This window comes from Nerophis lumbriciformis, linkage group LG02 (genome assembly GCF_033978685.3).
Source record: "Nerophis lumbriciformis linkage group LG02, RoL_Nlum_v2.1, whole genome shotgun sequence".
NCBI classification, from domain to species: Eukaryota; Metazoa; Chordata; class Actinopteri; order Syngnathiformes; family Syngnathidae; genus Nerophis; species Nerophis lumbriciformis.
In genome coordinates this window covers 30,868,742-30,895,408 of record NC_084549.2, presented here as the reverse complement: position 1 = coordinate 30,895,408, position 26,667 = coordinate 30,868,742, and the positions used below count along the sequence as shown (strand labels likewise).

General features: G+C 39.0%; 1 protein-coding gene across 1 annotated transcript; it reads left to right on the top strand.

The window, feature by feature from the left end:
* Positions 1 to 2,249: 2,249 nt before the first annotated feature.
* On the top strand, positions 2,250 to 25,480 carry LOC133606595 (guanine nucleotide-binding protein G(I)/G(S)/G(O) subunit gamma-4). Its single transcript, XM_061960694.2, has 4 exons — positions 2,250 to 2,333; positions 2,417 to 2,471; positions 7,373 to 7,479; positions 23,919 to 25,480. The coding sequence occupies exons 3-4, from the start codon at positions 7,381 to 7,383 to the stop codon at positions 24,045 to 24,047; spliced, it is 228 nt and encodes a 75-aa protein (XP_061816678.1). The 5' UTR covers positions 2,250 to 2,333; positions 2,417 to 2,471; positions 7,373 to 7,380; the 3' UTR covers positions 24,048 to 25,480.
* Positions 25,481 to 26,667: the final 1,187 nt, after the last annotated feature.

The window sequence follows — 26,667 nt, the reverse complement described above, 5'->3', positions numbered from 1 at the left end:
GTGGTTTAGTAGTATGCGTGTTGGTGACAGATGACAAGTTGGTTTTGGCCTGGTTTGTACGGCAGAAAATGACTAGTTTTTCGAGATAGAAGTTTTTTACTCATGTTTTTGGTGTGGTTATGGCCGAATATAAACAGTTTTGCTCAATAAAGTGATCGATATAATTCCTGGCCTCGAAGCATCTCGATAGACGTTACAATAATTGAACGGTGTTGACGAACACCGTTTGGGACGCTTGTTGTCACTGTCACTCAAAGTTGCATTGCAAAATTACACAGAATAAATGTGTTTATTTTGTTTAGAATTCAGATGGGTTTGATTTGGTGCGCGGCATATATTTGCTGTGCGCAGAGGACGCTTGAGCAGTGCGCAATTGCGCAGGCATGCACCTTAGAGGGAACGTTGCTTGGCAGTCCATGTCTTGTTGAAAACACGCCATTCGTCATCAACTTTTCTCTTTTTAGCGTCTCGGGTGTAAACCGTGCATCACTTGTCGCTGTGCACCTTCACTCACAGGTTACACACGGACATACGCCCATAAATAACACATTTCAAAATAAATGCAGCACAGTTGCATAATAGATGTTTTTTCAACTTTATTTTGTAATTTGTGATTGCAGCTGTTCACATTCACTCACAATCACGCACGTGCATACGTCCACACGGAAGAAATACAAATAACGCTTTTCAAAATAACAGCAGCACCGTTGTATTGCACACTCGACATAGATACTTTTTAAAATGTATTTTGTAATTTATGATTGGCCTCACGCGGGACGGACAGGGACGCACAAAGGGCCGGATGTGGCCCGCGGGCCGCAGAATGCCCAGGTCTGGTGTATTTGTACAGTATGTGTATGTTTGTATATTGAATGTGCGTGTGGATGTACGAACTTTAAGTATGTAAATATGTACTGTATTTGTGTATGTATGCGGGAGCGTAGGTACCTATGTATGTATGTGAGTATATGTGAATGTGTATGTACAATATATTCGACTCCCAGTGTGCGTGGGAGCCAGAGCACGGCCCCAGCCCCCCCGAGAGCCCAACCCACAAACAGTAGGCGTGGTGCCCAGGGAACAAGGGACCACCGCCCCCACGCAGCCAAGATGGCCAGCGACAGGAACCCCAGAGCCCGGCCCACCGCGCCACCCACAAGGGTCAGCAGCAGGCCGCAGACAGATGCACCCGGCAGAGGACAAGGCACAAGAAAAGCAGGGGACAGCCAGACCCCAAGCCAGGAAGACCGCCCTCGCCCCACCGGCAACCGGGCCCCCACGATCCCACTCCCCACCCTCGGAGAGCGCGGCTAGACCACCCCACCCAAATCGGCCACCGCAGGACCACCCGGCACGGTGCCACGGGAACCACCCACCTCACCCGCAGGGACCCCAACGATGGAGATGGAACAACCAGCAACCGCCCTGCCGAGTTCCCCCCTGAGGGAGGGGAAAATTAAAAAATAATATTAATAAAATATATTAAAAAATAAATAAATAAATTAGAAAAATAAAAAAAATAAAGAGAATTAAAAGAAGATCACAGACATGCTGACACACAAGGTCACTACCCCAGCAACTATATATATATACATATATATATATATATATATATATATATATATATATATATATATGTATGTATGTATGTATGTATGTATGTATGGCTCCAGCACCCCCCGCAAACCCAAAAAGGACAAGCGGTAAAAACGGATGGATGGATGTATATATATATACACGTATATGTTTATGTATATATAGTGTGTATACATAAACATATCTATCTCTCTCTCTCTATCTATATATATATATATATATATATATATATATATATATATATATATTATATATATATATACATATATATATATTATATATAGAGAGAGATAGATAGATAGATAAACAAACATAGAATAAGTGCATGGCAATCAGTTCCGGTTGGTACAATGAGGCGGAGGCGGGTGTGGCTGTGATGTGGAAGAAGAAGAAGAAGAAGGGAAAGCCTGCACATCATTGATGTTTCCTGCTGCTGCACCGACGCTCATCAAGGAAACATCGCTGCTGCATTCAGGGTCATCCGTGCGCGGTGGGAGAACACACACTCCGCCGCTCCGACACCGCTTGAATCTCGTCGTCGTCACACGGAGGTGTCCCCCTCCCCCCCTTTTTTTTTTTTGCTAGCATATCTCCGAGCCTTGCCGCGGTGGTCTTCACCCATATCTCGTCCTCCTCCACGTCTTCTTCCCCGGAACACGCACGACTCACGGAGCGGACCTGCTGCCCAGGCCACATTCCAGCCTTCCGACAGCGGCATCCACCGCTTTGACGAGCCTGTGGGGGGGATTCCTCCTTTTTTTCCCCCTTTTTTTTTTCACTCTCTCTTCAAATTTGACAGTTCCTCTTTGTGTGCGTGTAGGGTGGAGTCAAGCCCAACCTCACATTTGGGGGGGAAAAGCAGCAACACATTTCAGGTAAGCATCCGTCATTGTATTGAACGTGTCCATTTTTTTTTCTCAATTTGCTGCTCGTGCACTATCGTCCATGTTTGTTTCGCCGCCTCTGTGAGGATGAATGGGGAAAGCCCAGGATGAAAGGCAATATTTACATTAACCTGACGTTCCTTTCAATGGGATCCCCTCTTTCATATACAACATAATATGATTATTGCAACCAGCTGCACCGCACCCATGATTTAAAATGCATTTGTGCTCAGGTGTCATTTCCTGTGGAGGCTGATGACCACGTCATTGGGAGGAAGGGAGGGGGTCAAGCCTGGGCCTTTAATTAGGAGCAGGGAAGATTTGCATGTATATGTCACAAATACATCTACAACTAGATGAGGCAATTCCTGAAGGAATTGTGTGTGAATGCTCCAATGCTGACGTTGAACTGAAATCCCGGAATTTGTTTTAGATTTGTTGAAGTAGAGCACACAATTCCCAAAATATTTTGAAGTTGGAACGGTTTGAATCAGATGAAAAATGTGGGAGTTGTGGAACTTGGAAGAATGGCCCATTGATTCCAATGGGAATTTCCAAAAGAATTTGGGAGTTTTGGGAAAAGAGGGAATTTTTTTGAAAATAGTAAAAAAAAACTTGAATGGTCTGAATGAGTTGAAATGGTTGGTGATAGAATTTTTCCAATCGACCGAGAAATGTTGAAGTAGTAACACGTTGAATTGAGAAATGGTGGTTACGGAATTTCGGGAAAACCGGAAATGTTTCCGGTTTAAAAAAACAACAACTTAGTTTTTTGTCCTGATTAAGAGAAATGTTTTGACGGTAAACCGTTTGAAATGCGTTGAAAAATGTGGAAGGAGTAGTCGCCAGGAAAAAAAGGGTGGAAATAGGGCTTTGGAAAACCAGGAGTTCTGGAAAATCCTGGAATTTTTTTGAACTTGGAAAAAAAGTTGTTTAAATTTCCAGGATGGTAGAATGTGTTGAAGGTGGAACGATTTGAAACAGTTGAAAAATGTGGAAATGGTGGAAGTTTGAAAAATGGCCAATTCATTTTAAATGGGAAAAATGTCCCGGAAAACCTGGAATTCTGGAAAATCCTGGAATTTTTTTGAACTGGGAAAGAAAGTTGTTAAAAATGTGTTGAAGGTGGAACGGTTTGAAACGGTTGAAAAATGTGGAAATGGAGGAAGTTTGAAAAATGGCCAATTCATTTTGAATGGGAAAAATGTCCCGGAAAACCTGGAATTCTGGAAAATCCTGGATTTTTTTTTTTAACTTGGAAAAAAAGTTGTTTAAATTTCCAGGATGGTAGAATGTGTTGAAGGTGGAACGGTTTGAAACGGTTGAAAAATGTGGAAATAGTGGAAGTTTGAAAAATGGACAATTCATTTTGAATGGGGAAAAATGTCCCGGAAAACGTGGAATTCTGGGAGATCTGGGAATTTTTGGAATTTGTCAAGGGAAAGCCCGCGATTCCCGAATAGGCTGAACAGTTTGAAGTTGGAACGGTTTGAATCGGGTGAAAAATGTGGAAGGTAGAGCGGAAGAAGTAGTTGAAAAAGTTTAATAAATAGATGAATTTTGGTGTAGAAAACCATGTGTGTGAATGCTTTGAAGCATTCACACAATAATACAAAAGTGCTGTACTGTGCACCTATATTAATGCACTGCTGGTATGGGGAGAATGGGGTTAGTTGTCCAACTTTTTACTCAAGTGTGCAAGAGTCATTCTTACACTCAATTGAAGCTAAAGTGTGTTGGCTTGAAATGTGACAACCCCACACTGACTTTTTAAAAGGCAGAAATAAATGTGAAAGTTTAATTGCATAGGCCAGCGTCTTGTACAGTAGGAAGAGAATGCGGCCCCATTCATCGCATCGTTTACCTGACACATGAAACGTGTCGTGCATGATATCCACTTTAGCCACCAGACAGCAGTAAAATGTTGAATATTTTGGCCCTAGTGTGTGAATGTGAGTGTGAATGTTGTCTGTCTATCTGTGTTGGCCCTGTGATGAGGAGGCGGCTTGTCCAGGGTGTACCCCGCCTTCCGCCTGAATGCAGCTGAGATAGGCTCCAGCGACCCCGAAAGGGACAAGTGGTAGAAAATGGATGGATGGATCTTGAATTGTGTTTTGTGGCAATTCTAACTTTAACCACAGTGTCAGTTTTTATCTAGAATGGCGCTTTCAATCATTTTTAGCAGACTGCATTGCAAACTGATTAACTCCCCCCAACCTTCTTCTCACACAAGATCCACCCTAGAATAGGGCCAAATGAATCCCTTCCCAACTGTATATGTAATTTATGAATGTATGTGTATATGTGACCACTAACCCCAGATGCCTTGCTAGCATTAAGGCTAGGTAGCAAATAGCTAGCTAATAACAATCTAGACTAGCTTTTCTGTCACACTTTTTTAAGGTAATTTTTCATGTGTGTGAGCGAACATAAAAACTTACCCAGCAATTATTGGAGCACATGTGAGCAATATCAGACGTGCACACTGTGGCCACACCAGAAGCACACCTGTCCCACACCTGTCATCATATCAAGTTAAATGTCTCATTATAGTAATCAAATGACAGCAGTCATTTCCATGACATTATTTTGTAATATATATGATTTTATGTCTGCGTGGGTCCTACTTTGTAATCACATTTAGTTGCCCTTAAACATTCACATGTTGCACAATGAGATGTAAGCATGGGATAAAGTGAACATTCTTGTGACTTTCTGTCTGTAAAGAATATATTTAAATGAGCATTTTCGTAATCAAAAACAACATTACATGATTAATATCTATAAATTAACATTCTTCATTAATTAATAGAATAAGAATACATCTGATTGGGAAGTCATGTAGCGACCTGGCATTTACAGTTTATGTGTGGTGTTTGAGCTGTCCCACTTTTTGTGTGGCCATAAACGCATCACTGGCTAAGTGCCATGAGTGTGTGTGTGTGTGTGTGTGTGTGTTGGTGCAAGCGCCTGCTGTTGATATGACAGATGACAAAGAGTTGGTTTAAGCCTGTTTGTACGGCAGACAATGACCAGTTTTGCTAGATAGTAGTTTTTAACTAATGTTTTGGGTGTGGTTATGGCCAACAATAAACCGTTTTGCTTGTTGTCACCTGTCACTCACAGCTGCATCGCAAAATCCTCCAGAAACAATTGTGTTTGAAGTGAAGAGGTTCATTTGGCCTACCGGTACTGATAATAAATGTATATGAACAAGGTTTGTCTATAAAAGCCTGAATAGTACGTGTATTTGTACCTGACGAGTTTAACTTATCAGGTGCCGTCACAACAACATCATGTGACACCTCTGATGAAGGCTGCAGAGGAAATTGTCAGGTACAAACAATTTTACTATTTCGGCTTTTATAGACAAACCGTGTTTTTATAAGTATTATGTTTATTTTGTTTAGAGTCCAGATTTTGATTTGATTTTGTGCACCGCATACATTTGCTGTGTGCAGTGAGCACTTGCGCAAGCGCGCACCTTAAATGGAACGATGGTAACAACAATTGTTTGGTATAACACACAGATGTCAAACTCAAGGCCCGGAGGCCAGATGTGGCCCGCCACTTCATTTTATTTGGCCCTCGAAAGCCTGCAAATAATATGTATCAATAAAGTACTGTAACTTTTCTAACTAAATGCATTCTTTCTTTTTATTTTGGGAGAGAGAAAAAATATGTACTCCATCTAATCGCAAATTATGTTAACTTAAATATTGTCTAATTATGCAAAAATATATTATCAAACATTCAAACCATTTTTTAAATAGAAATAACTACTACTATTAATGATTTCAAAGCAAGTTATCCATCAAATTGTGCAATGTAAAAGAAGCAATAGATTTTATGGTAAAATTGTGAAATTTACTGTGGTTTTTACAGCATTTTTCTCTAAATGAAGAAAAACAGTACTTTTTTTTTTTTTTACTGTAAAACTGGTGTCGTTTTGGCATTTACAGTAATACACCGAAAAATCTACATTTGTTGATGTGCGGTAAAAAAACAAAACAAACTGGCAGCTCAGATGTCAAAATTGTACTGTAAAATTGCAGGCTTTTTAATTTAAAGTAAAAAAACAAATGTAAATGTTATTCTGGCAACTGAGCTGCCTTTTTTAACCATAAAAACAGCAGTACTGTTTTTCCATTTACAGTAATATACACTAAATTTTGAGGTGAAAATATTTCAATTTACCATATATTTTTTTTAATTTTAGTTTAAAAAAAAATCTACTAATAAAATGCATTTAAAAATGGTGTAATAATAGTATTCATTGTTAGAACCGGCCCTCTGGGGCCAAACATAACTGTGATGTGGCCCTCAGTGAAAACGACTTTGACACCTCTGATATAACAAATACTGAGCAGATAAATATTTACTTTTTGACATGTCCTCTCATCTCAAGTGTAGCTGGCTTACTTCAGGGAAGACTATGTAGGTGAGCTCTGGTGGCGAAGCGTAACTATTGTGACAATGAAGCCCATTCTTCCCTGGTATTTTTTGGACAAAAATAAAACTACCGGTACTCACCCTATGAAGGCATCCTTCGGAGCTTTAGAGGCATAGCCATCTTTGGAGATTTGCTGGATTATTGCAATCCTGACTTTGTGGCTTATTTTTAATTGTTCAGGTGTGCAAGATGTCGGCTGTCCTTAATTATTAAGTAGGAGCGATTGTATGAATTGAATGACACGTCTTTATTACGCACCTTTCGGGACGTAACGATAAACGGTATAATGATAAACAGCGGTACAAATCCCGAAGGTTAGTATTACCGTTTGCTGGCACAGCCGCTCTACCAACCGACCATCAGACAACAACTTTTAGCGTGTTCCACCGTAGGTGAAAGAATTATGAGCAAATAATGATGCCCACATGTTGCGTGACAGGAAGCACCATGAAGGACGGTATCGCCAACAACAGCACAGCCAGCATCTCCCACGCTAGGAAAGCTGTGGAGCAGCTCAAGATGGAGGCCTGCATGGACAGGATAAAGGTACGGAGCTTTAACACTCTTGTTAACACTGAAAAATTATTTCACCTCTTCCACTAAAACATATCAAATATGCGCTTTATAAAAGCAACACATTTGGTATTGATTGGTGATTATGACCTAGCTTAGCTTAGCTTAGTTTAGCCTAGCCTAGCCATTTATGTCTGAACAGGATCAAAAATATGTTATTATATTATTGTTATTATATTTTGTTGCCACAAACAAAAGAACCAAATACCGCTCTGGCTTATCACGGTTGTCCGTTTTTCCATTTACATTTCCATGCCAGCTGTTTTAAATGCAGAAGCAAAATGGTGACATGCGGTTAAACACCAATATCTTTTGGGGTGCTGGTCGGGATTTAAAATATTTTACCTCATAGGACTTTATGGAAATTTAGTAGCCCGTTCTAAGATCAAAACGCCACCATCATAAAATGTTATTACCAGCACAAGCACTGTTTTTATGTAGCATTTTTACATCATTCGTATATTTTTCACAGTTACTAATTATAGTGGGTCCGGAAAGTATTCACAGCGCTTCAATTATTCCACATTTTGTTATGTTACAGCCTTAATAACAAATGCAATAAATATATTTTGCTCTCAAAATTCTACAGACAATACTCCATAATGACAATGTGATTTTTATTTTTATATTTTGCGATTTTATTAAAAATAAAAAAATCACATGTACATAACAATTCACAGCCTTTGCTCTCAATACTTTGTTGATGCACCTTTGGCAGCAATTACAGCCTCAATTATTTTTGAATTCGATGCAATAAGCTTGGCACACCTATCTTTGGGCAGTTTCACCCATTCCTCTTTACAACACCTCTCAAGCTCCATTAGATTGGATGGGAAGCGTTGGTTTTCATCCAGGATGTCTCTGTACATTGCTGCATTCATCTTAGTCTAGTCAGGGAGGTGACCAAGAACCCGACGGTCACTCTGTCAGAGCTACATAATTACTCTGTGGAGAGAGGAGAACTTTTCAGAGGCACAACCATCTCAGCACCAAACCACCAATCAGACAGAAGCCATTTCTTAGTATAAAAAAAATCCCCAAAATGCACCTGAAAGACTCTCAGACCATGAAAAACAAAATTCTCTGGTCTATTGAGGAAAAGATTGAACTCTTTAGTGTGATACTAGTAGTCATGTTTGGAGGCACCACTCATCACCACGCCAATACCATCCCCACAGTGAAGCATGGTGGTGGCAGCATCATGCTGTGGGAGATGTTTTTCAGCGACAGGAACTGGGAGACTAGTCAGGATAGAGAGAAAGATGAATGCAGCAATGTTCAGAGATGGTGCTGCAAAGAGGAATGGGCGGAACTGCCCAAAGATACAGTAGGTGTGCCAAGCTTGTGGCATCATATTCAAAAAGTCTTGAGGCTGTAATTGCTTCCAAAGGTGCATCAATAAAAAGTATTGAGCAAAGGCTGTGAATAATAATGTACATGTGTGTTTTTTTTAATTTTTATATTAAATATGCTTGCAAAAAAAAAGTTCACATTGTCATTTGTAGGTATTGTCTGTGGAATTTTGAAGACAAAAATGAATTTATTCCATTTCGGAATAGGGATGTAACTAAAAGAAAATGTGGAAAAAGTGAAGCGGTTGCATTTTATAGTTAAGTAAATTTCAAATGCAAAATATTTCAAATCAATCCATACCTTTTTAAAAACATTGGAACAAATGTTCCAATGGTACTTAAACCATTGTGGTAGGCCAAATATCAAGGGAGCTATGAATTGTTGAAGTTTAAGAATTGGTCGCTTTTTTTGTCCGAAATTATTCATTAAGACAATAGAGAAATGTATGACCTATGTTTTGAAAAAATACCTTCAAAACATCATAGCTCCCTTCTTATTTGTCATAAATGCATGAAGTAAAAAGCAAATTGATTAGTTCAGTAACCCAAAGAAAATCTCTTAATGAAAAAAAGCTAAACTTGATTAATTAATTAATTACTATTTAATTTAGTTTATTAGAGGCACGAGTACTCTTACGATATAGGCATACCATTTTGAATACAAACTGTGAAAGGTTTAATAACATCATAAAACACTAGTGAGAGCGAATAATTGTGCATTAAAGTTAAAAGTTAAAGTACCAATGATTGTCACACACACACTAGGTGTGGCGAGATTATTCTCTGCATTTGACCCATCACCCTTGATCACCCCCTGGGAGGTGAGGGGAGCAGTGGGCAGCAGCGGTGGCCGCGCCCGGGAATCATTTTGGTGATTTAACCCCCAATTCCAACCCTTGATGCTGAGTGCCAAGCAGGGAGGTAATGGGTCCCATTTTTATAGTCTTTGGTATGAGTATGATAATGTCTGACCATAGTGGAGTTTTCTGGATGAAATGTTACACACTTTTTTTGTGGATTTTCATGGTGGACAGACAATTTCAGCTAGCACAAAAAAACATATTTCAATGCTTAGATTGATTTCTTATTTCAGGATTATAAGAACAGATATGAATACAAACATCTTAAACTATAAGTAAAGCGCTGCAAACATACCTTCGGGTTTAATTTGTATGATATTGAGATGTAAAATTTTGCGTGCTGAATTATGGCACTTCAAGAAATCATACCCAGAAATTTCAAAGTCGCGGCACTTTGGGGAAAGCCATCGCTGCAATGGAGATAAGTAGGTCAGTGGCCGATTGTCACATACCTACTAATTACAGTACAGGCCAAAAGTTTAGACACGCCTTCTCCTCTTTCAATGCGTTTTCTTTATTTACATGACTATTTTCATTGTAGATTGTCACTGAAGGCATCAAAACTATGAATGAACACATGTGGAGTTATGTACTTAACAAAAAAGGTGAAATAACTGAAAATATGTTTTATATTCTAGTTTCTTCAAAATAGCCACCCTTTGCTCTGATTACTTTTTCGCACACTCTTGGCATTCTCTTAAGAAGCTTCAAGAGGTAGTCACCTGAAATGGTTTTCACGTCACAGGTGTGCTTGAAGCTCATCGAGAGAATACCAAGAGTGTGCAAAGAAGTAACCAGAGTGTTCATTCATAGTTTTGATGCCGTCAGTGACAATCTACAATGTAAATAGCCATGAAAATAAAGAAAACACATTGAATGAGGAGAAGGTGTGTCCAAACGTTTGGCCTGTACTGTATATCGAATGAAAATTGCTTGTCAATCTGGGAAATTTGTTTGACGTTCATGCTTGTGTACACACATCAGTCTGACAAAAGCAACTAACAATTTGCAGTCACGTTTTTGCTTAAAAAAAAAAGTAGCACAAACAAACTGGACACATTTGGGGAGATTTTGACGCAGTAAGGGTTTAGTCATGATTATTAACACGTTAATTACGTGTTAATAACATAAAAAAAAAAACTAAAAAAAAAAAGTAACAGCACAAACAAAAATGTTTGCAGCATAAACGTAGCACAAACGAATGGGACAAGTTTGGGGAGATTTTTACATAATTGGGGTCGTTATGATTAATAGCACGTTAATTACACACTAATAACATAAAACCATAAAACGTTAACTTAAAAACTATGATAGTTAGACCATATATTTTGCAGCACCAACAAATAGGACACGTTTTTGGGTGATTTGGACAAAGTGGGAGGTCTGGATGACATCACTAGTCAGAAAATGTATTTTGGAATAATTTAAAAACCGTAACGGCACAAACGAAAAAGTTTGCTGCACAGACCAGCACAAACGTTTGGGACAAGTTTGGGGAGATTTGGACAACTCGACACAGGTGGAATACAATGCTTCAAACACATTAGAAAGTTTTAGCGCCCTCTAAGCAAACAATTCTTTTAACCACTGTATGGCGTAGTTTTATTCAGCGAGGATTTATTCAGGGTCCAGGGTGTTCTGAGAAAGCTGAGATAGGCCCCAGCTCACCCGTGGCGAGTAAGAATATAAGATGGTTACAAAATCAGATATGATGGAAGATTTGGTGTCTTGTGGATCCTTTGCTCTGGTGTGCACAGCGGGAAGCTGAAGAAAAAAGATGACAGAACATTCCCCTCGCTTCTCAGTGACAGCAGTTAGTCTTCTCTGCGAACAATAATCGATTAGCACTTTCCTGGAAGCTTTTTTATTGCAGCGTAAGACGTTATGTGGTTAAATATTGACTTTTGAAAAGCTTGTAATAACTATTTCTATAATCTTTAGCTTGCAATATTTCAAGTTTCAGGAGTGCGATGTAGAGTTTAATGTTTGCGTCATCATGTCATTCCTTATGCCCGCTGTGTGTTCTGAGAAAGATTTCCCCATAGTGGCAAGAAGGCTGCTCGCTCAGCATCACAGACAAGGCTGAAACCCTGCCATGCAGCTTCATCACCACTCATCACCCTTCAGCCATACTCAGCACTACTAGAGCTGCTTGCAGGAAGGAACCTCTCTGCATTTCAAACATAGATTATCCCAAACCTTACTTCAACATTTACTAGCCTCATTAATCTGCTTTTTGACTTTTTCCTACAATTTCATGTGGCAATAGTTATTTTTAGTCTATATTGTCAGAGGGAACTATTCTTCACCTTTAGTGGTCCTCGTGTGATTTATACAGTAGTTAATGTAATAGTCTGCAAACACAAAAGAACCGAATGCATTCCCGTTAAAAGTCTTATTTGCTGACAAAATATCTTATTTTGTTTATTAAAAAAATTTGAAATAGGGTTAAACAGCTCTTGAAAGAAACTCTTCAAAGAGTCATAAATCCTATCTCTACTAGTTACGTAACTTTAGGTGTAAATTATTCTCTTCCTATCAGTGTTGCGCGATATAGACAATATAAATGATATACATTTGGCCCACAATACAACCTTTAATGCTATCATTATATCGTGATAATAAATGTTGATGACACACTCTAGCTCTGTCCAGCAAATTTGACCGCGACCAGAGAACAAACGCGTCCTCAACGCAATGTAGCATTCCTGCGAACGTCCCTCCACAGTGCAAAGCCGCTTGGAAGTCAGTAATCCTCACCTCCATGGCGGCAAATAAAGTAAGTTTCCTACAAGTGCAGGGTTCCCCATCCATCCATCTATCCATTTTCTAGCGCTTGTCATTCTCGTGGTCACGGGGGTGGCTGGAGCCTATCCCAACTGCATTCGGGCGGATGGCGGGGTACACCCTGGACTCGTCGCCACCTAGGGTTTCCCCTAGAATGCCACAATACCTGTGGCGGTGGGGGCCGTGGTTAGGGGTGTGGTTAGGAGCTTGGTCAATATGACGTTGTCACATTATTATATATTGCTTATATTGTCTTTATATATGGCAAAACAAATTATACATACATTTAAAACAAATCTGTTATTGATTGCATAATATGGTTTGGCTCCATTTTTCAATTGTTTCTGTTTATTGTATAACGTACTTTTAGATTTAAAACAAAAAACACATCTAGCATCTATTTCCGATGTTATTGTAGACTGTACTTGTGTTTAGAGACTGTGTTTACTTCTGTCACTCCATGTCCGTGACGAAAAGCGACTCGAGGTGCAGAGAGCATGATGTCAGACTTGCTTCACGCTGCTGGGGGCCTTCCTCTCTTTAAAAGCCAGCATTGTCATCTTAAATTTTGAAGATTGCTGTCCACGGGTATATGTCAGTGAAGCACTGGAGGACGAGGACTAGATAAACATTCTACATGACACACTAAAGGAGGATATGCTCACCGCTAAGCTGGAGCTCTTGAATGTAAACAAATGTGGGTGGATCATCACAAATATCACCTATACCAGGTATAGTATCAGTATATGTGTTATGACCTGTTACGCCAGGTCATTCCTTGTTTTTTGGGGTGTTTTTTCAGTTTTTGGTTCTCTTCCTGTTTTGCGATCTTATTTTGTCTCCACTTCCTGTTCCATTTGTCTTGTTCTGCATTAGCGTCACCTCTGCTTTTGAGCACGGTCATCCACCATGTGGGTGATTAGTAATTATGTTTTCACCTGTTGCTAAATCACCAAAATGATTCCCGGGCGCAGCCACCGCTGCTGCCCACTGCTCCCCTCACCTCCCAGGGGGTGATCAAGGGTGATGGGTCAAATGCAGAGAATAATCTCGCCACACCTAGTGTGTGTGTGACAATCATTGGTACCGGTACTTTAACTTTAACTTTATTGAGCACTTGAGGACTATTGAATCCTGTCTCTCAGCTTAGTTGGTTGTTGGATCATTGTTGGAGTTACACAGTGGAATTACATGGTCATTGGTGTTTGTTGGTCTAGTTTTTGTATTTTTTTTTCTGTTAGCTCTCAGTTAAGCTTAGCTTTTCACACACAGCTTCCCCTGTGCTATTATGTGCCTTTTTTCTGCTGCACTCTATTTTTGTTCTTGTACTTTCTGTACATTTAATACTCTTTCAGCTGCACGCTGCCTTCTGTGTCCTGCCTTTTTGAGGTCACAATCCCCACGACAATGAGCGAATGCAACTATATAGTCTATACTACATGCAGTGTGTTAGATTGATACTTTTCATTTTTTTAAGATCTTTTGTCATTTTTATTATTGTTTACAATCTCAGGAAACACTGTAAGGGCAAAACCAAAGGATTTTAATCACAACCAATAGAAGGAAATAATTTCAATATTTAATTGGTATTTTTACACCGTCCTTTGTTTTTGTCTGATTTATTACTGTGATCAAAAATGTAATCATTCAATGAATTACAATATTTTAAGTATCAGCATTGGTACGATCAGTACTGCCCTTGTAACTACTTATTGGATTAAAACCCAAATGTGTAGTATTGCCCAAAACTAATGTAAACAGAAGAATAAGTGCTTAGTACATTTTAACAGACATGTGGATAGAACCATGTTGAAACAGAAAGTCACCAGATATTAACAGTAAATTAGCAAGTAGATTAATAATAGTTTTGACAAAATAATGCAATCGTCACGTTGGGGTCGCATCTTTCTGCGGGGTCGTTCTCCCGGGATGCAGACGGACAACTCCGGACGAAAGCGTGAGGTAGGAGATTATTTATTTCTCATAAATCATAGCTTAAACCAAAAACAGGAAACAAGTAAAAGGAAAACGTGCCGGTCGCACGGGAAACTAAGGTAACCACTTAGCACTGGAATCATGAACTAGGAAACAAGAATACCAACGTAACTGTTGCAAATGCAAACAGTGAAGCCAGACAGAGTGTGGCGAGCAATGTGAATGAATAGCTCTCTGATTAGTGCTTGACAGCAGGTGAGCGTGCCGACCACTAACCAGAGGCAGGTGAACCAAATTAATCCCCATGGAAACCAAAACAAACAGAGGTGCACAAAACAGGAACTAAGGGAGTGCAAAACTAACAGAACATAACTGAACAAAACATGATCCGGGACACGGAGCATGACAACAATTGGAATTGAACCAATATGTTACTGTATACTGTATGTCAGCAGCCAAATTAGGAGTCTTTGTAACCTCTTAAAATGGTTGTATTATCATTTATATACCAAATAATATATAGATATATATCGTTATCGCAGTAGGCCAGTGGTTCTCAAACTTTTTTTGTCATCCCCCACTTTGGACAAGGGGGAGTTTTCAAGCCCCACCTGCCCCCATCGCCCCAACAGAGCGCTAATGCCAAGCTTTAACATTTTCAAATTTATTGAACATCAAGATGTATACATTCGAACTCAATAACATAAAATAACATTAAGTTCAATAATAAATAAAATAACTGTGCAGCTGTGGTATAACTTGCATCAAGTTCAATAATAAATAAAATAACTTCCATCAAGTTCAATAATAAATAAAACAAAAGTGTTATAACTTGCATCAAGTTCAATAATAAATCAAAAAAAGTGTTATAACTTGCATCACGTTCAATAATAAATCAAAAAAACTGTTATAACTTGCATCAAGTTCAATAATAAATCAAAAAAAGTGTTATAACTTGCATCACGTTCAATAATAAATCACAAAAAGTGTTATAACTTGCATCAAGTTCAATAATAAAGCAAATAAAAGTGTTATAACTTGCATCAAGTTCAATAATAAATCAAAAAAAGTGTTATAACTTGCATCAAGTTCAATAATAAATCAAAAAAGTGTTATAACTTGCATCAAGTTCAATAATAAATCAAAAAGTGTTATAACTTGCATCAAGTTCAATAATAAATCAAAAAAAGTGTTATAACTTGCATCAAGTTCAATAATAAATCAAATAACTTGCATCAAGTTCAATAATAAATCAAAAAAAGTGTTATAACTTGCATAAAGTTTAATAATAAATAAAACAAAAGCGTTATAACTTGCATCAAGTTCAATAATAATAAAAAAAAAGTGTTATAACTTGCATCAAGTTCAATAATAAATCAAATAAAAGTGTTATAACTTGCATCAAGTTCAATAATAAATAAAAGAAAAGTGTTATAACTTGCATCAAGTTCAATAATAAATAAATAAATAATTTTATAACTTGCATCAAGTTCAATAATAAATCAAATAACTTGCATCAAGTTCAATAATAAATCAAAAAAAGTGTTATAACTTGCATCAAGTTCAATAATAAATAAAACAAAAGTGTTATAACTTGCATCAAGTTCAATAATAAATCAAAAAAAGTGTTAACTTGCATCAAGTTCAATAAAAAAAAAAAAAAAAGTGTTTTAACTTGCATCAAGTTCAATAATAAATCAAACAAAAGTGTTATAACTTGCATCAAGTTCAATAATAAATCAAATAACTTGCATCAAGTTCAATAATAAATACAATAAAAGTGCCACTTTGCAATCTTTGCAAAAAAAAGGAGGAGCTATGCATTTGGCAAGACAGGGCAAGTGACAGCACTTTCCCCCAGGAGAGCCACCTTGCTTCACTGTGAAGCAGCACGGCTGTATGATCAGCTCCCATTTCCTCACACAGTGCAGAGAACAGTCGCGCTTTCAGTGGTCGTGTTTTGATCAAATTTACCGCGCTCACAACATCTGTTAAAACCTCATTGAGTTCGGGGCTGAGCTGCCTTGACGCGAGTGCTTCCCGGTGAATGACACAGTGTGTGCCCGTCAGATTGTTGTTTCTCTGCAGGCGCTGGCTCTGGCTCGATGACCTTTGAGGTGCGAGTCACAAATGCATATATTTGTGTAATTGTGATCCACATATTAGCCTGCTACCCATCCGCGCGAAAGTTTGTTCCGCTTAGCCCCGCCCCCATTAGTTACTGTTGCTATGTCTGTCAAACTTTCGCTCGTACCGAGAAATATAAAGCCTACAGTAAAACTAAGTACCGGTAATTTCCATTTATTTATATAGCGGATTTCACAGACAGAATCACAAAGTGATTTACAGTGTGTATAGAAAATGAAAGCATAGTAAAAAAAATAATCTAAGAATATAATAATTAAAAAAAAAAATTTTAAGTGAAATTTCCTCCCGTTCCTCGCGCCCCACCTGTCATGTCTCTATTCCCCACCAGTGGGGCGCGCCCCACACTTTGAGAAACGCTGCAGTAGGCTGTGATATATCTAACACGGTATACTGTAGATTTTATTTTATGTTACTAGTACAACCCTAGTACCGAGTCAACTTGCCATGAACCCACTCGCTAATAGCACTCCATTTACAAAAGCAGGTGCTATTAGGTACTACATCTGGTACCATATGCTGAGTGAGTCGACTTGTGCATGTGTGCTCTGGGGATCCAATTGGAAGGCAGAAAAAACTGCAAGACTTAAAATAGGACACATTGCTATTACCATTTTGTTTATGTAGCACTTTGGAACTAGTTGAAACTAGGAACGTAGTGATAAATGGTTATAATGATAATCGTGGTAAAACTACCGTTGGTATTAAATTATAAATAATATAATAACTACTATAATACTCAGTGGCCTAGTGGTTAGAGTGTCCGCCCTGAGATCGGTAGGTTGTGAGTTCAAATCCCGGCCGGGTCATACCAAAGACTATAAAAATGGGACCCATTGCCTCCCTGCTTGGCACTCAGCATCAAGGGTTGGAATTGGGGGTTAAATCACCAAAAATGATTCCCGGGCGCGGCCACCGCTGCTGCTCACTGCTCCCCTCACCTCCCAGGGGGTGATCAAGGGTGATGGGTCAAATGCAGAGAATAATTTCACCACACCTAGTGTGTGTGTGACAATCATTGGTACTTTAACTTTAACTTTAAAATTATCAAAAAACTTTGATAACTGCACTTTGATAAACTCATGCTAACATGAAAACAAGAGACGTTCATTTCTATCCCCATTAAGATACGACATACCCCAATCTAAACTTATATCAACAGATTGCTGTCTGAGCAACTAAGATATTCAGTTGTGTACATTGAACCTACAAGCTGTGCTCTCTTAGTACAGAGTGATTGTTCTATACCCGGAGGAATACAAGACTGAGGTACGTTCAAGGACCGCTGAACAGAGTAGGACGCCACAATGTAATAATAAATGATCTGGCAGTTCTGTTGCCGCATGTCTGTTTTGTGTTGCACACACATCTGATACCCATTTCCTACTGACTACTTAAGCTCTTCAGTTCATTCACTCGGCGCCAGTAGATTCCTGATGGTTCACCCTTCCAATCATTTTACCTCCTCCTCTGCTCTGGCTCCACTCACGCTCCTTGTTGCTGTGACACTGCCCCGATTCCCGTTTTCTCCACACCTTTTGTGTGCATCTTTTGTTGTTTCCCTCACGCCTTTTTGAGTGCACTTTTTGTCATTGTTCTTATTCGTTTCATCTCTGCGTTGCAATCCTACTCCGGTGAAGGTTGATTGTGAAAGATAGATTTATTTTTACGCACTTTTCTTTGAAATAAATCTTTTTTTTTCTTACACTTTTTATTGAGATAAACCTTACAGTGCTACAGTACAAACCAATATTTAAAACAGTAAAAGCTTAGCTATTCAAGCAGATAAAATACTAAGCCTAAAACACTCGAAGTGAAGCATAAGAAACAAAACATGCAAAATAGTAGTGTTTCTATTTATTTTAGTTATTTGAAAAAAGTACTTGGTCAAAATATTTCAGTGTGTGTAAGCACATTCAACAATACAGTGATAATAATGCTAACAATAATAATTTTGGTCACGATAACCGTGATATAAAATGTTTATATCATTATGTCCCTAGTTGAAATGCATTCACCCATTTATTCATCCATTAACTGATCTGTTCATCCACTCACACATCCATCGACCCATACATCCTTCATTAGTCCATCATGTGTCCACTCACTCATTTGTTTACCTACTCACACACCCATTCATCCATCTGTCATTGAATGAATGCATCCAATTTAGAGAGAATTTTCTGTTTGTATGACTGCTGGTTGCGCTAATAATGATACACCATGAATAGAATGGAAATTGTATGCATTTTTTTAAAACATTTTTTATTTCCGTCTCATGTCTCCTGCTAACTTAGATAAGCAAATGTTTATTATTTATTCAATCAAATAGCTTGTGAAGATGAGTGCATCTGTGAATGAAAGCAGAATAAAGAGCGGAGACGGACGCGGTAGGGAAGCAGTGTTGTCAGTGTCTGCTGATTCTGTAGATTTAATTAAGGGACGTGACAACTCGGAGTGTGTATCAGTGACAAGAGCGGCGGCTCATTCAGGGACCTTCTCATTAATCGCTCAATCAGCCAAAGGAACATGAACTGTGTTAATTGCAAGGACTCTCTGTGCATCGTGGGACTGTAGTGTAATTACAGCCAGTCTGGACACTAACCACACACACACACACACACACTGTCTTTCTCAACAGAAAACCTACCCACATTTGCACTATAATTCACTTTGATTATCAGAGTAATTATGCAGTTTATCCTTATCTTAATGAAAGTCTTTGTTAATATTCTCATCTGTGCAGACTTGAGTACTGTCACGATAACTAAATGAGGTCATCTGGAGGAGGGTATTGAACAATAACTACTATTAGTAGTATTAGGACCACACTGAAATAGTATTCAAATTTCAGCGAAAAGCCACACGAACTACAGTAGTTTTATAAAGTAATGTAATAATACAGGGTTTCCCATAAACTGCCAAAATACCTGTGGCGGTGAGGGCGTGGTCACCATGACGTCATTGAGTAATTTGCCATGATGATATGATTTTCTTTAAAAAGGCTAAAAAAATGTAAACATACATTTAAAACAATTCTGTTATTATGAATTAGTATTAAGAAAATGCTTTATCGTTTTGCTGTATTCAATTGTTGCTCTTTTTTGTACAATGTACTTTGAGATTTTTTCAAGTTTTTCCAGACTTTTAATGACTTTATTTTGTTTAGTTAAAAACAACTAGCAACAAATCGAGCATCACAAATCTTCTGGTGTTATTACAGAATGTACTCGAGTTTAGAGACTCTTAACTTCTGTCCCTCGATGTCCCTGACGAAAAGCTAGCGTGACATTACACTTGCTTGGCGCTGTTACTCTAGTTGGACTTTCTCTTCTTAAAAGCCACCACTGTCCTCTTAATATTTGCACATTTTGTAGATGGCTATCCACAGGTATATCTGCATTATATATAAAAATTAAATTCACATTGCAGACATGCTGACAACGCTCTAGTCTAGACAGTCACAGTGGCATGTGTTTTGTTTACATCCGGTTTCTGTTGCACGATTCATACTATAACGACAAGCTAGTGATAATGTTTTATGTGTGTGTGTGTGGTTTGGATTTGATGTCAGTTTTTTCCATTGTCACAAACGCACCATCCATGCCTGAAAGGTGATTGGCGGAGAATGAGGAAGTGTTGTTGTGTGTCCAGGGAAGCGCGGACTCACAAGACAAAAGTGTTTGCACGGGAGGTAAAACCTGTTGGAATTGTGCCGTTTGTCATAAGATTGGTAATACAATTGTAATATTACCAGTTCATTCTCATAAAAGCAGATTATAATAACATATCTTCTCATATTATGAGTAGTTTACTCATTAAACCATACTTGCCAACCCTCCCGAATTTTCCGGGAGACTCCCGAATTTCAGTGCCTCTCCCGAAAACATCCCGGGACAACCATTCTCCCGAATTTCTCCCGATTTACAGCCGGATTTAAGGCACGCCCCCTCCAGATCCGTGCGGACCTTAGTGAGAACAGCCTGTCGTCACGTCCGCTTTTCTTTCATATAAATAGCATGCCGGCCCAGTCACGTTATAACATCTACGACTTTTGGCGAGTGCACAACTGCACACACAACAAGGAGACGAAGCAGAAGAACGAAGAAGAGACAGTCATGGCAACGACGAGTGACAGGGAATAGAACGAGGATGGACAATTCAACCCTAAACTCACTCCTTTCCTGCAAATTAAATTTCACAAATGCTGCCTGTAATAGAGTGATCTAAGTTGTTTGTTGCCATCTCCTGGTGAATTTTGGGTATAGTGTTCAACTTTTTGGTTGGCCAACGGTTTACCTTGTATTGCGCACCCTGACTTCAAGTGTGGGAGTCGGTTCTGAAGTATGAAGTAAAGAGATGTAACTTCATCACCTCGCCTGGTTATTGACTCCAACCCAGAATATTACACTGCCCATACCTATGCTCCTTCAAAGGCTGTGCTACTGGCTGAAAAGCATTGCACTTACAAATACAACAATGAGTAGAGGAGTGTTATGTGTGTGTGTATATGTGTAAATAAATGAACACTGAAAATCAAGTATTTCTTTTATCTATATGTATATATATATATATATATATATATATATATATATATACACATATATGTATGTATGTATGTGTGTGTGTGTGTGTGTGTGTGTGTGTATATATATATATATATATATATATATATATAAATATATATATATAGCTATAATTCACTGAAAGTCAAGTATTTATTTTATTTATATATAAGTATATATATATATATAAGAAATACTTGAATTTCAGTGAATTCTAGCTATAAATATTTGACTTAATACTGGGAACAATGTAAAGGTAACACTTTTGTATAATAATAAATATTGTAAATGTTCATAATTTACGTGTTTTTCCTCACGTTATTCCCCTAATATTGCAACATCTTAACTGTAATACCACTTACCGGTAATTCTTACAAAATTCTTCTCATGCTATGACTATTTCTATTTTTTTTCACAAAAAAGTAAACAAAAATAGTACAAAAGAAAAAGTTATTGTACTATTAGATTGTCTTGTTATACGGTGATACATTGTTGCTTTGAAGTCCCTCATGTCTTTTTTCCCAAGTCCCTCTAGAGTCCCAAACAGTCCTACTTCATTTGTTAACATTTAATATTGATTTTCTTCTGCGCTGTCTTGGGATATACAAAGGAAAAAGTTGTGAAAATGTCACCTATTACCACTATACAATGACATGCGCTGCATCAAAAATAATGGAACGATCTTAATGATCAGTTTTGATTGAAAATGTCAGGGAGGAATTAATTTACAAATATGTTATTGTGGTTGCAGTGGCACAGGCTGTCCTACATCACGCTGAAAACTGTTTTGTAATATTTCGACCCGCTCATGCACCTTAATGAGGTAACCCAAACGTTAGAAACAGCTCTCAGCATAATGCAGTGCACTTCTCCTCCACTCACAATGAAGATATTGTTAAATCAATACCACTCCCACGATGTCAATCACAAGTGAGTACTAGCACTGCGTCTTTAATTTTTTACAGCACCACTTTTCCACTTGTTATCCATTGCACACACAGTGTTGGTAGATCACACGCAATGTAGCGCCAGTTTTTTAACGGAGTTTAGCACTTATTTGGTAACTTAATACATCAGACGCATAGTGTTTACATGGTTGTACTCAGCCCAGCTTCCAGGAAATCAGATGTCTGTGTTCTCCATGTAGATCATTAAGATACGGTCATCACGCTAATGCAGCTGCTCTACTTCTCCATTTGCGAGTGGAACCTTGCCTTTATTTCCACTCTGAGCACTCTGCAACATCTAAAGTCATTTTTCCACTTAGAACAAAGCCTCGAGGCAAACAAAGCATGTTTTAAAGTTTGATATTCTCCTCAGACCACGTTAAAGGATGAAACAAATAACGCCCCAATGGACACAAGGTCAGATACACATGCACAATCTAAAGAACTGTTTTCAGAAAGATAGTACAGTTGTACCTCAACTTACGAGCTTAATTGGTTCTGTGGCGTAGCTCTTGACTCAAAACACTTGTATCTCAAATCAACGTCTCCCATTGAAATTAATTTAATTGGTGCTTCCCCCTGCCAAGAAGCACACCTAAAAATGCTGAGAAAATCCCTCAAATTAAGGTATTTTCATTTCATAAAGTAAAGCTTATTTTGTTCGATTTGTTAAATTGATTGCTTTTTGGGGTCAAGGTTACACAACACCTACAGTAGGGAAGGTATTCATGTGGCCTCATTTTTGGGTGGATCTGGGGTTATGCATTTTGCAATGCAGTCTACTGAAAAAGATGGAAAGGGCATAACAACTGACGCTGTGGTCAAAGTTGGAATTGCCACAAAACACATTTTAAGATATTCAAAACTCTACTGCCATCTGGCAGTTAAAGTGGATAGCGCACCCCCCCCCCCTCCCCCCATTGTGTCACGTTTCATGTGTCAGGCAAACTGCAACTAATGATGTCATCATACATACAGTAGGTATCCCTTTGCTACTGTAAAACCTTGATAAACAAATGTGTGAAACCACAAGCTGATGCGATTATAGATTCCTAATGAAGCCTTTAGCTTGACGCTCCTCTACTTTCTCCCTCGCTCCGCTTGCTTCGGCAACAACAAACAAACTCCAGACGCTCTTCGTTTTGTATCGTTTACTTGTCACTTAATTATTCAAAAACGTAAAACAATAACGATGTGGGAACAAATGAATGGCAAAAATAAAGAGAGTTTGTTACAGTAGGTGTTAGAAAAAGCAAGACTAAGAAAAAGTAAGAGTGAGGTCAAAAAACTGTGTGGCTCAATTCCCCTGCACCTGACTGTCATTACCCATAATGCACTGTGTCCAAAAACCAACCTACCACACAGATCCTTCCGCCATACATGCAATCAAACAGTTACGTCATCAAATTATTTAGACAAATGTAATAATTACAAATAAAGTGTACCTTATAATTATTCTAAGCATGCAAATATATACATTTTCGTATTATGCAAATAAAGTAAATAGTTCCGTTTTTGCTGAATAAACATAAAGCACCTTCCATAAAATATACATTAACTTAAACAACATTTAGACTCCTACAGCGAAGTTGCTGCGACTTTGTGAAAAAGCAGCTGCCAAATCAGGCATTTTGGGCCACAACAATCACACACAAAAAATCCAGTGAAATCCTGGGTGGACTCAGTTACTGGTGAACAATGGAGCAGATCCAACAGCTTTATTAAAGTCTACCAATTTCACTGAAAAAAGACGAATTTGTGCTATATTTCTGAGGGTTGTCTTCTATCCAGGCCATAACTTTGCCTGTCTGTTGTCAACAGGTGTCCAAAGCCGCCGCAGACCTGATGGCGTACTGCGACGCCCACATACGCGAGGACCCTCTCATCGTGCCCGTACCCGCCTCCGAGAACCCGTTCCGGGAGAAGAAGTTCTTCTGCGCCATCCTCTGATGAGCTGCATGCCGAGCGCCACAGGCTGCAGGCGCGCCGTCGCCTGGCTTCTCTGTTTTCACCGCACCTGAAGCCACTTGCCGTGGGCGTCCAGTTGAGTGTAACCAGGTGGACACTGGTGTTGGTCGGCGAGATTCCGCGGGCGGGGGAGCCCGGTCTCATGTCTTGTTCAATAGGTTTGTTATTGCTTTGTTATTAGAGAACAGCCTTGCTCAGTGCTTCATGAGATGAGAGGTGTTTGGTTGTTTTTTCGAAGCTTTTATTGTGCTAGATCTGAACATGCCTCAGGAAACAGACATGTGCCCAGTACATCGTCCATCTCTGTATGGTGTTGAACATCCGTAGTGCCTTTCAGTGAGCAAGCTTTAAGTATTTGCACTGAAAGCTACAACGTGACATTTCACTGCTTCCACTAATGAAAAATTGGAGTAGAGAGCCCAAACCGCCATCCAAGTCACTTATGCGGTGAGAAGAACGCTCATCTGTTTGTTGAAGCGTCACAGCATCACTGTGCAAGCCTTTTGCTCCAAATTAGCTCATAAACCTTCTCAGCCGCCATCCTGATGCTTTCTCTGTACCTGTGTTGTTTACTTCCATTTAAGCTTCTGATTAGAATACTTTCTTAAGTTCCAGGCCATGGTGTGTTTGCTGGGCATGTTTCCTGAGTGAATGGCGCGGCCTTTGACGCCGAAACAGAGGCGTGCATGTTCCTCTGCTCCTTCTTCAGTAAGTTTTTTCCGTGCCAATCCCCGTGAGAGCCGTGTCACCGCCACACCGGGCTGAGCACACTTTTTAAAATGTGTTCTGGGTCCTAGGGAAGAAAAAGCACACTGTCGAGACATCTCCTTTACATGGTATTTAAATAGCATTTACAAATTTTTATGATGAATTGTCAACGATGGTTTGTTAATATAGTTATTATCAGTAGTTATTCTTGAATATGTGTTGCACAGCACTGACTGCTACATGGCGTTTAGTGCTACTACGCTTGTACAAATCATGCAGTTGTATGTGAGTATTTTATAAAAAAAAAAAAAAAAAAAAGACATCTGTGAAATTTAAGGTCATTGCCTCCAGGTACTTGAAGATCAATCTTTTTCAATTAATTTCAGGATATTTCTTTATATACGGCTTTGCGGTTCCCTCGCTGATTTCTTAGGATGGTGCCAAATTTGAAACAATAAATTTAACAGCTGAAGATTAATATTGCATGATTTTATTTGTAAAAGAATTGGCTCGTTGCTGACTTTCCAGGAGGCCTCTCTCTGCACATTGCATCACGCTGGTCTGACATGTTGACAATGTGCAGCTGTATTCTCTTAATTCAGTCGTTATATTGTTTTTGTAAAAAAAAATAAAAAATACTGCGTTTAATTCGCAAGCTTTGTAAATCCTTTGATGGACGAATGAATTAAAGAAATATATCCAACGTGCCTCATTTCTCGCAATGTCAATTTTATGACAGATTCTGGAGGTGGTACAAACATGCATTCTATCAAACGGCCACAAGAGGGAGACTCCAAAAGTAACAGATTTAAATGGGATCAGATATTGAATTAGATAGAATTGTATAGGGGTTAGTGCGTGTGCCTCAGAATAAGAAGGTCCTGGATTCGATCCTGAGCTCGGGATCTTTCTGTGTGGAGTTTGCTTGTTCTCCCCGTGACTGCGTGGGCTTCCTCCCACCTCCAAAGACATGCACCTGGGGATAGGTTGATTGGCAACACTAAATTGGCCCTAGTGTGTGAATGTGAGTGTGAATGTTGTCTGTCGATCTGTGTTGACCCTGCGATGAGGTGGAAACTTGTCCAGGGTGTACCCTGCCTTCCGCCCGAATGCAGCTGGGATAGGCTCCAGCACCCCCCACGACCCCGAACGGGACAAGTGGTAGAAAATGGATGTATTCATCGCCAGGAAATAGCAACACCATATACAGTGCAGAACATTAACATATGATGGATCAAAAAGAACACTAAAGTATGGTTAAAAAATATGAAAAGAAAACATTATTTCGCATCGTCCATGTGACACCCCTGCCTTCTAGTGAAGGGTTATACTTGTTGATGGTATTGGGAACAAAGGAGTTTTCATGTCTGTATCTTGTGCTGTAAATGTAATGTATTAACACCTAAAACAACACGGATAAAGCTTGATAATAAAACACTCTAAAGCAGGAACATCCAACTAAATAGACTTCTCCCTTCACTATTTTTCTTATTTTGTATATAAAGTTAAAGTCCCAACGATTGCCACACACACACTAGGTGTGGTGAACTTCTGCATTTGTCCCATCCCCTTGTTCACCCCCTGGGAGGTGAGGGGAGCAGTGAGCAGCAGCATGAGCTGCGCTCAGGAATCATTTGGTGATTCAACCCCCAATTCCAACCCTTGATGCTGAGTGCCAAGCAGTGCCAATGGGTCCCATTTTTTTGTAGTCGTTGGTATGACTCAGCTGGGATTTGAACTCACGACCTCCCAGTCTCAGGGCAGACACTCTAACCACAAGGCCACTGAGCTAGTATATTCCGGAGAACCTGCGTTCTCTACAGTAGATATTTGATTTTGATCTGTTTATTTTGTCCGAGTTATAGGAGTGCTCTGCTGTTTTTAAGGAGCATCT

Excerpts from the sequence above, each read along its gene's own strand:
- LOC133606595 (XM_061960694.2), top strand. The coding sequence starts at position 7,381 with ATGAAGGACGGTATCGCCAACAACAGCACAGCCAGCATCTCCCACGCT. Across the intron at positions 7,480-23,918 it reads CCTGCATGGACAGGATAAAG|GTGTCCAAAGCCGCCGCAGA; the intron begins GTACGGAGCTTT and ends TGTTGTCAACAG.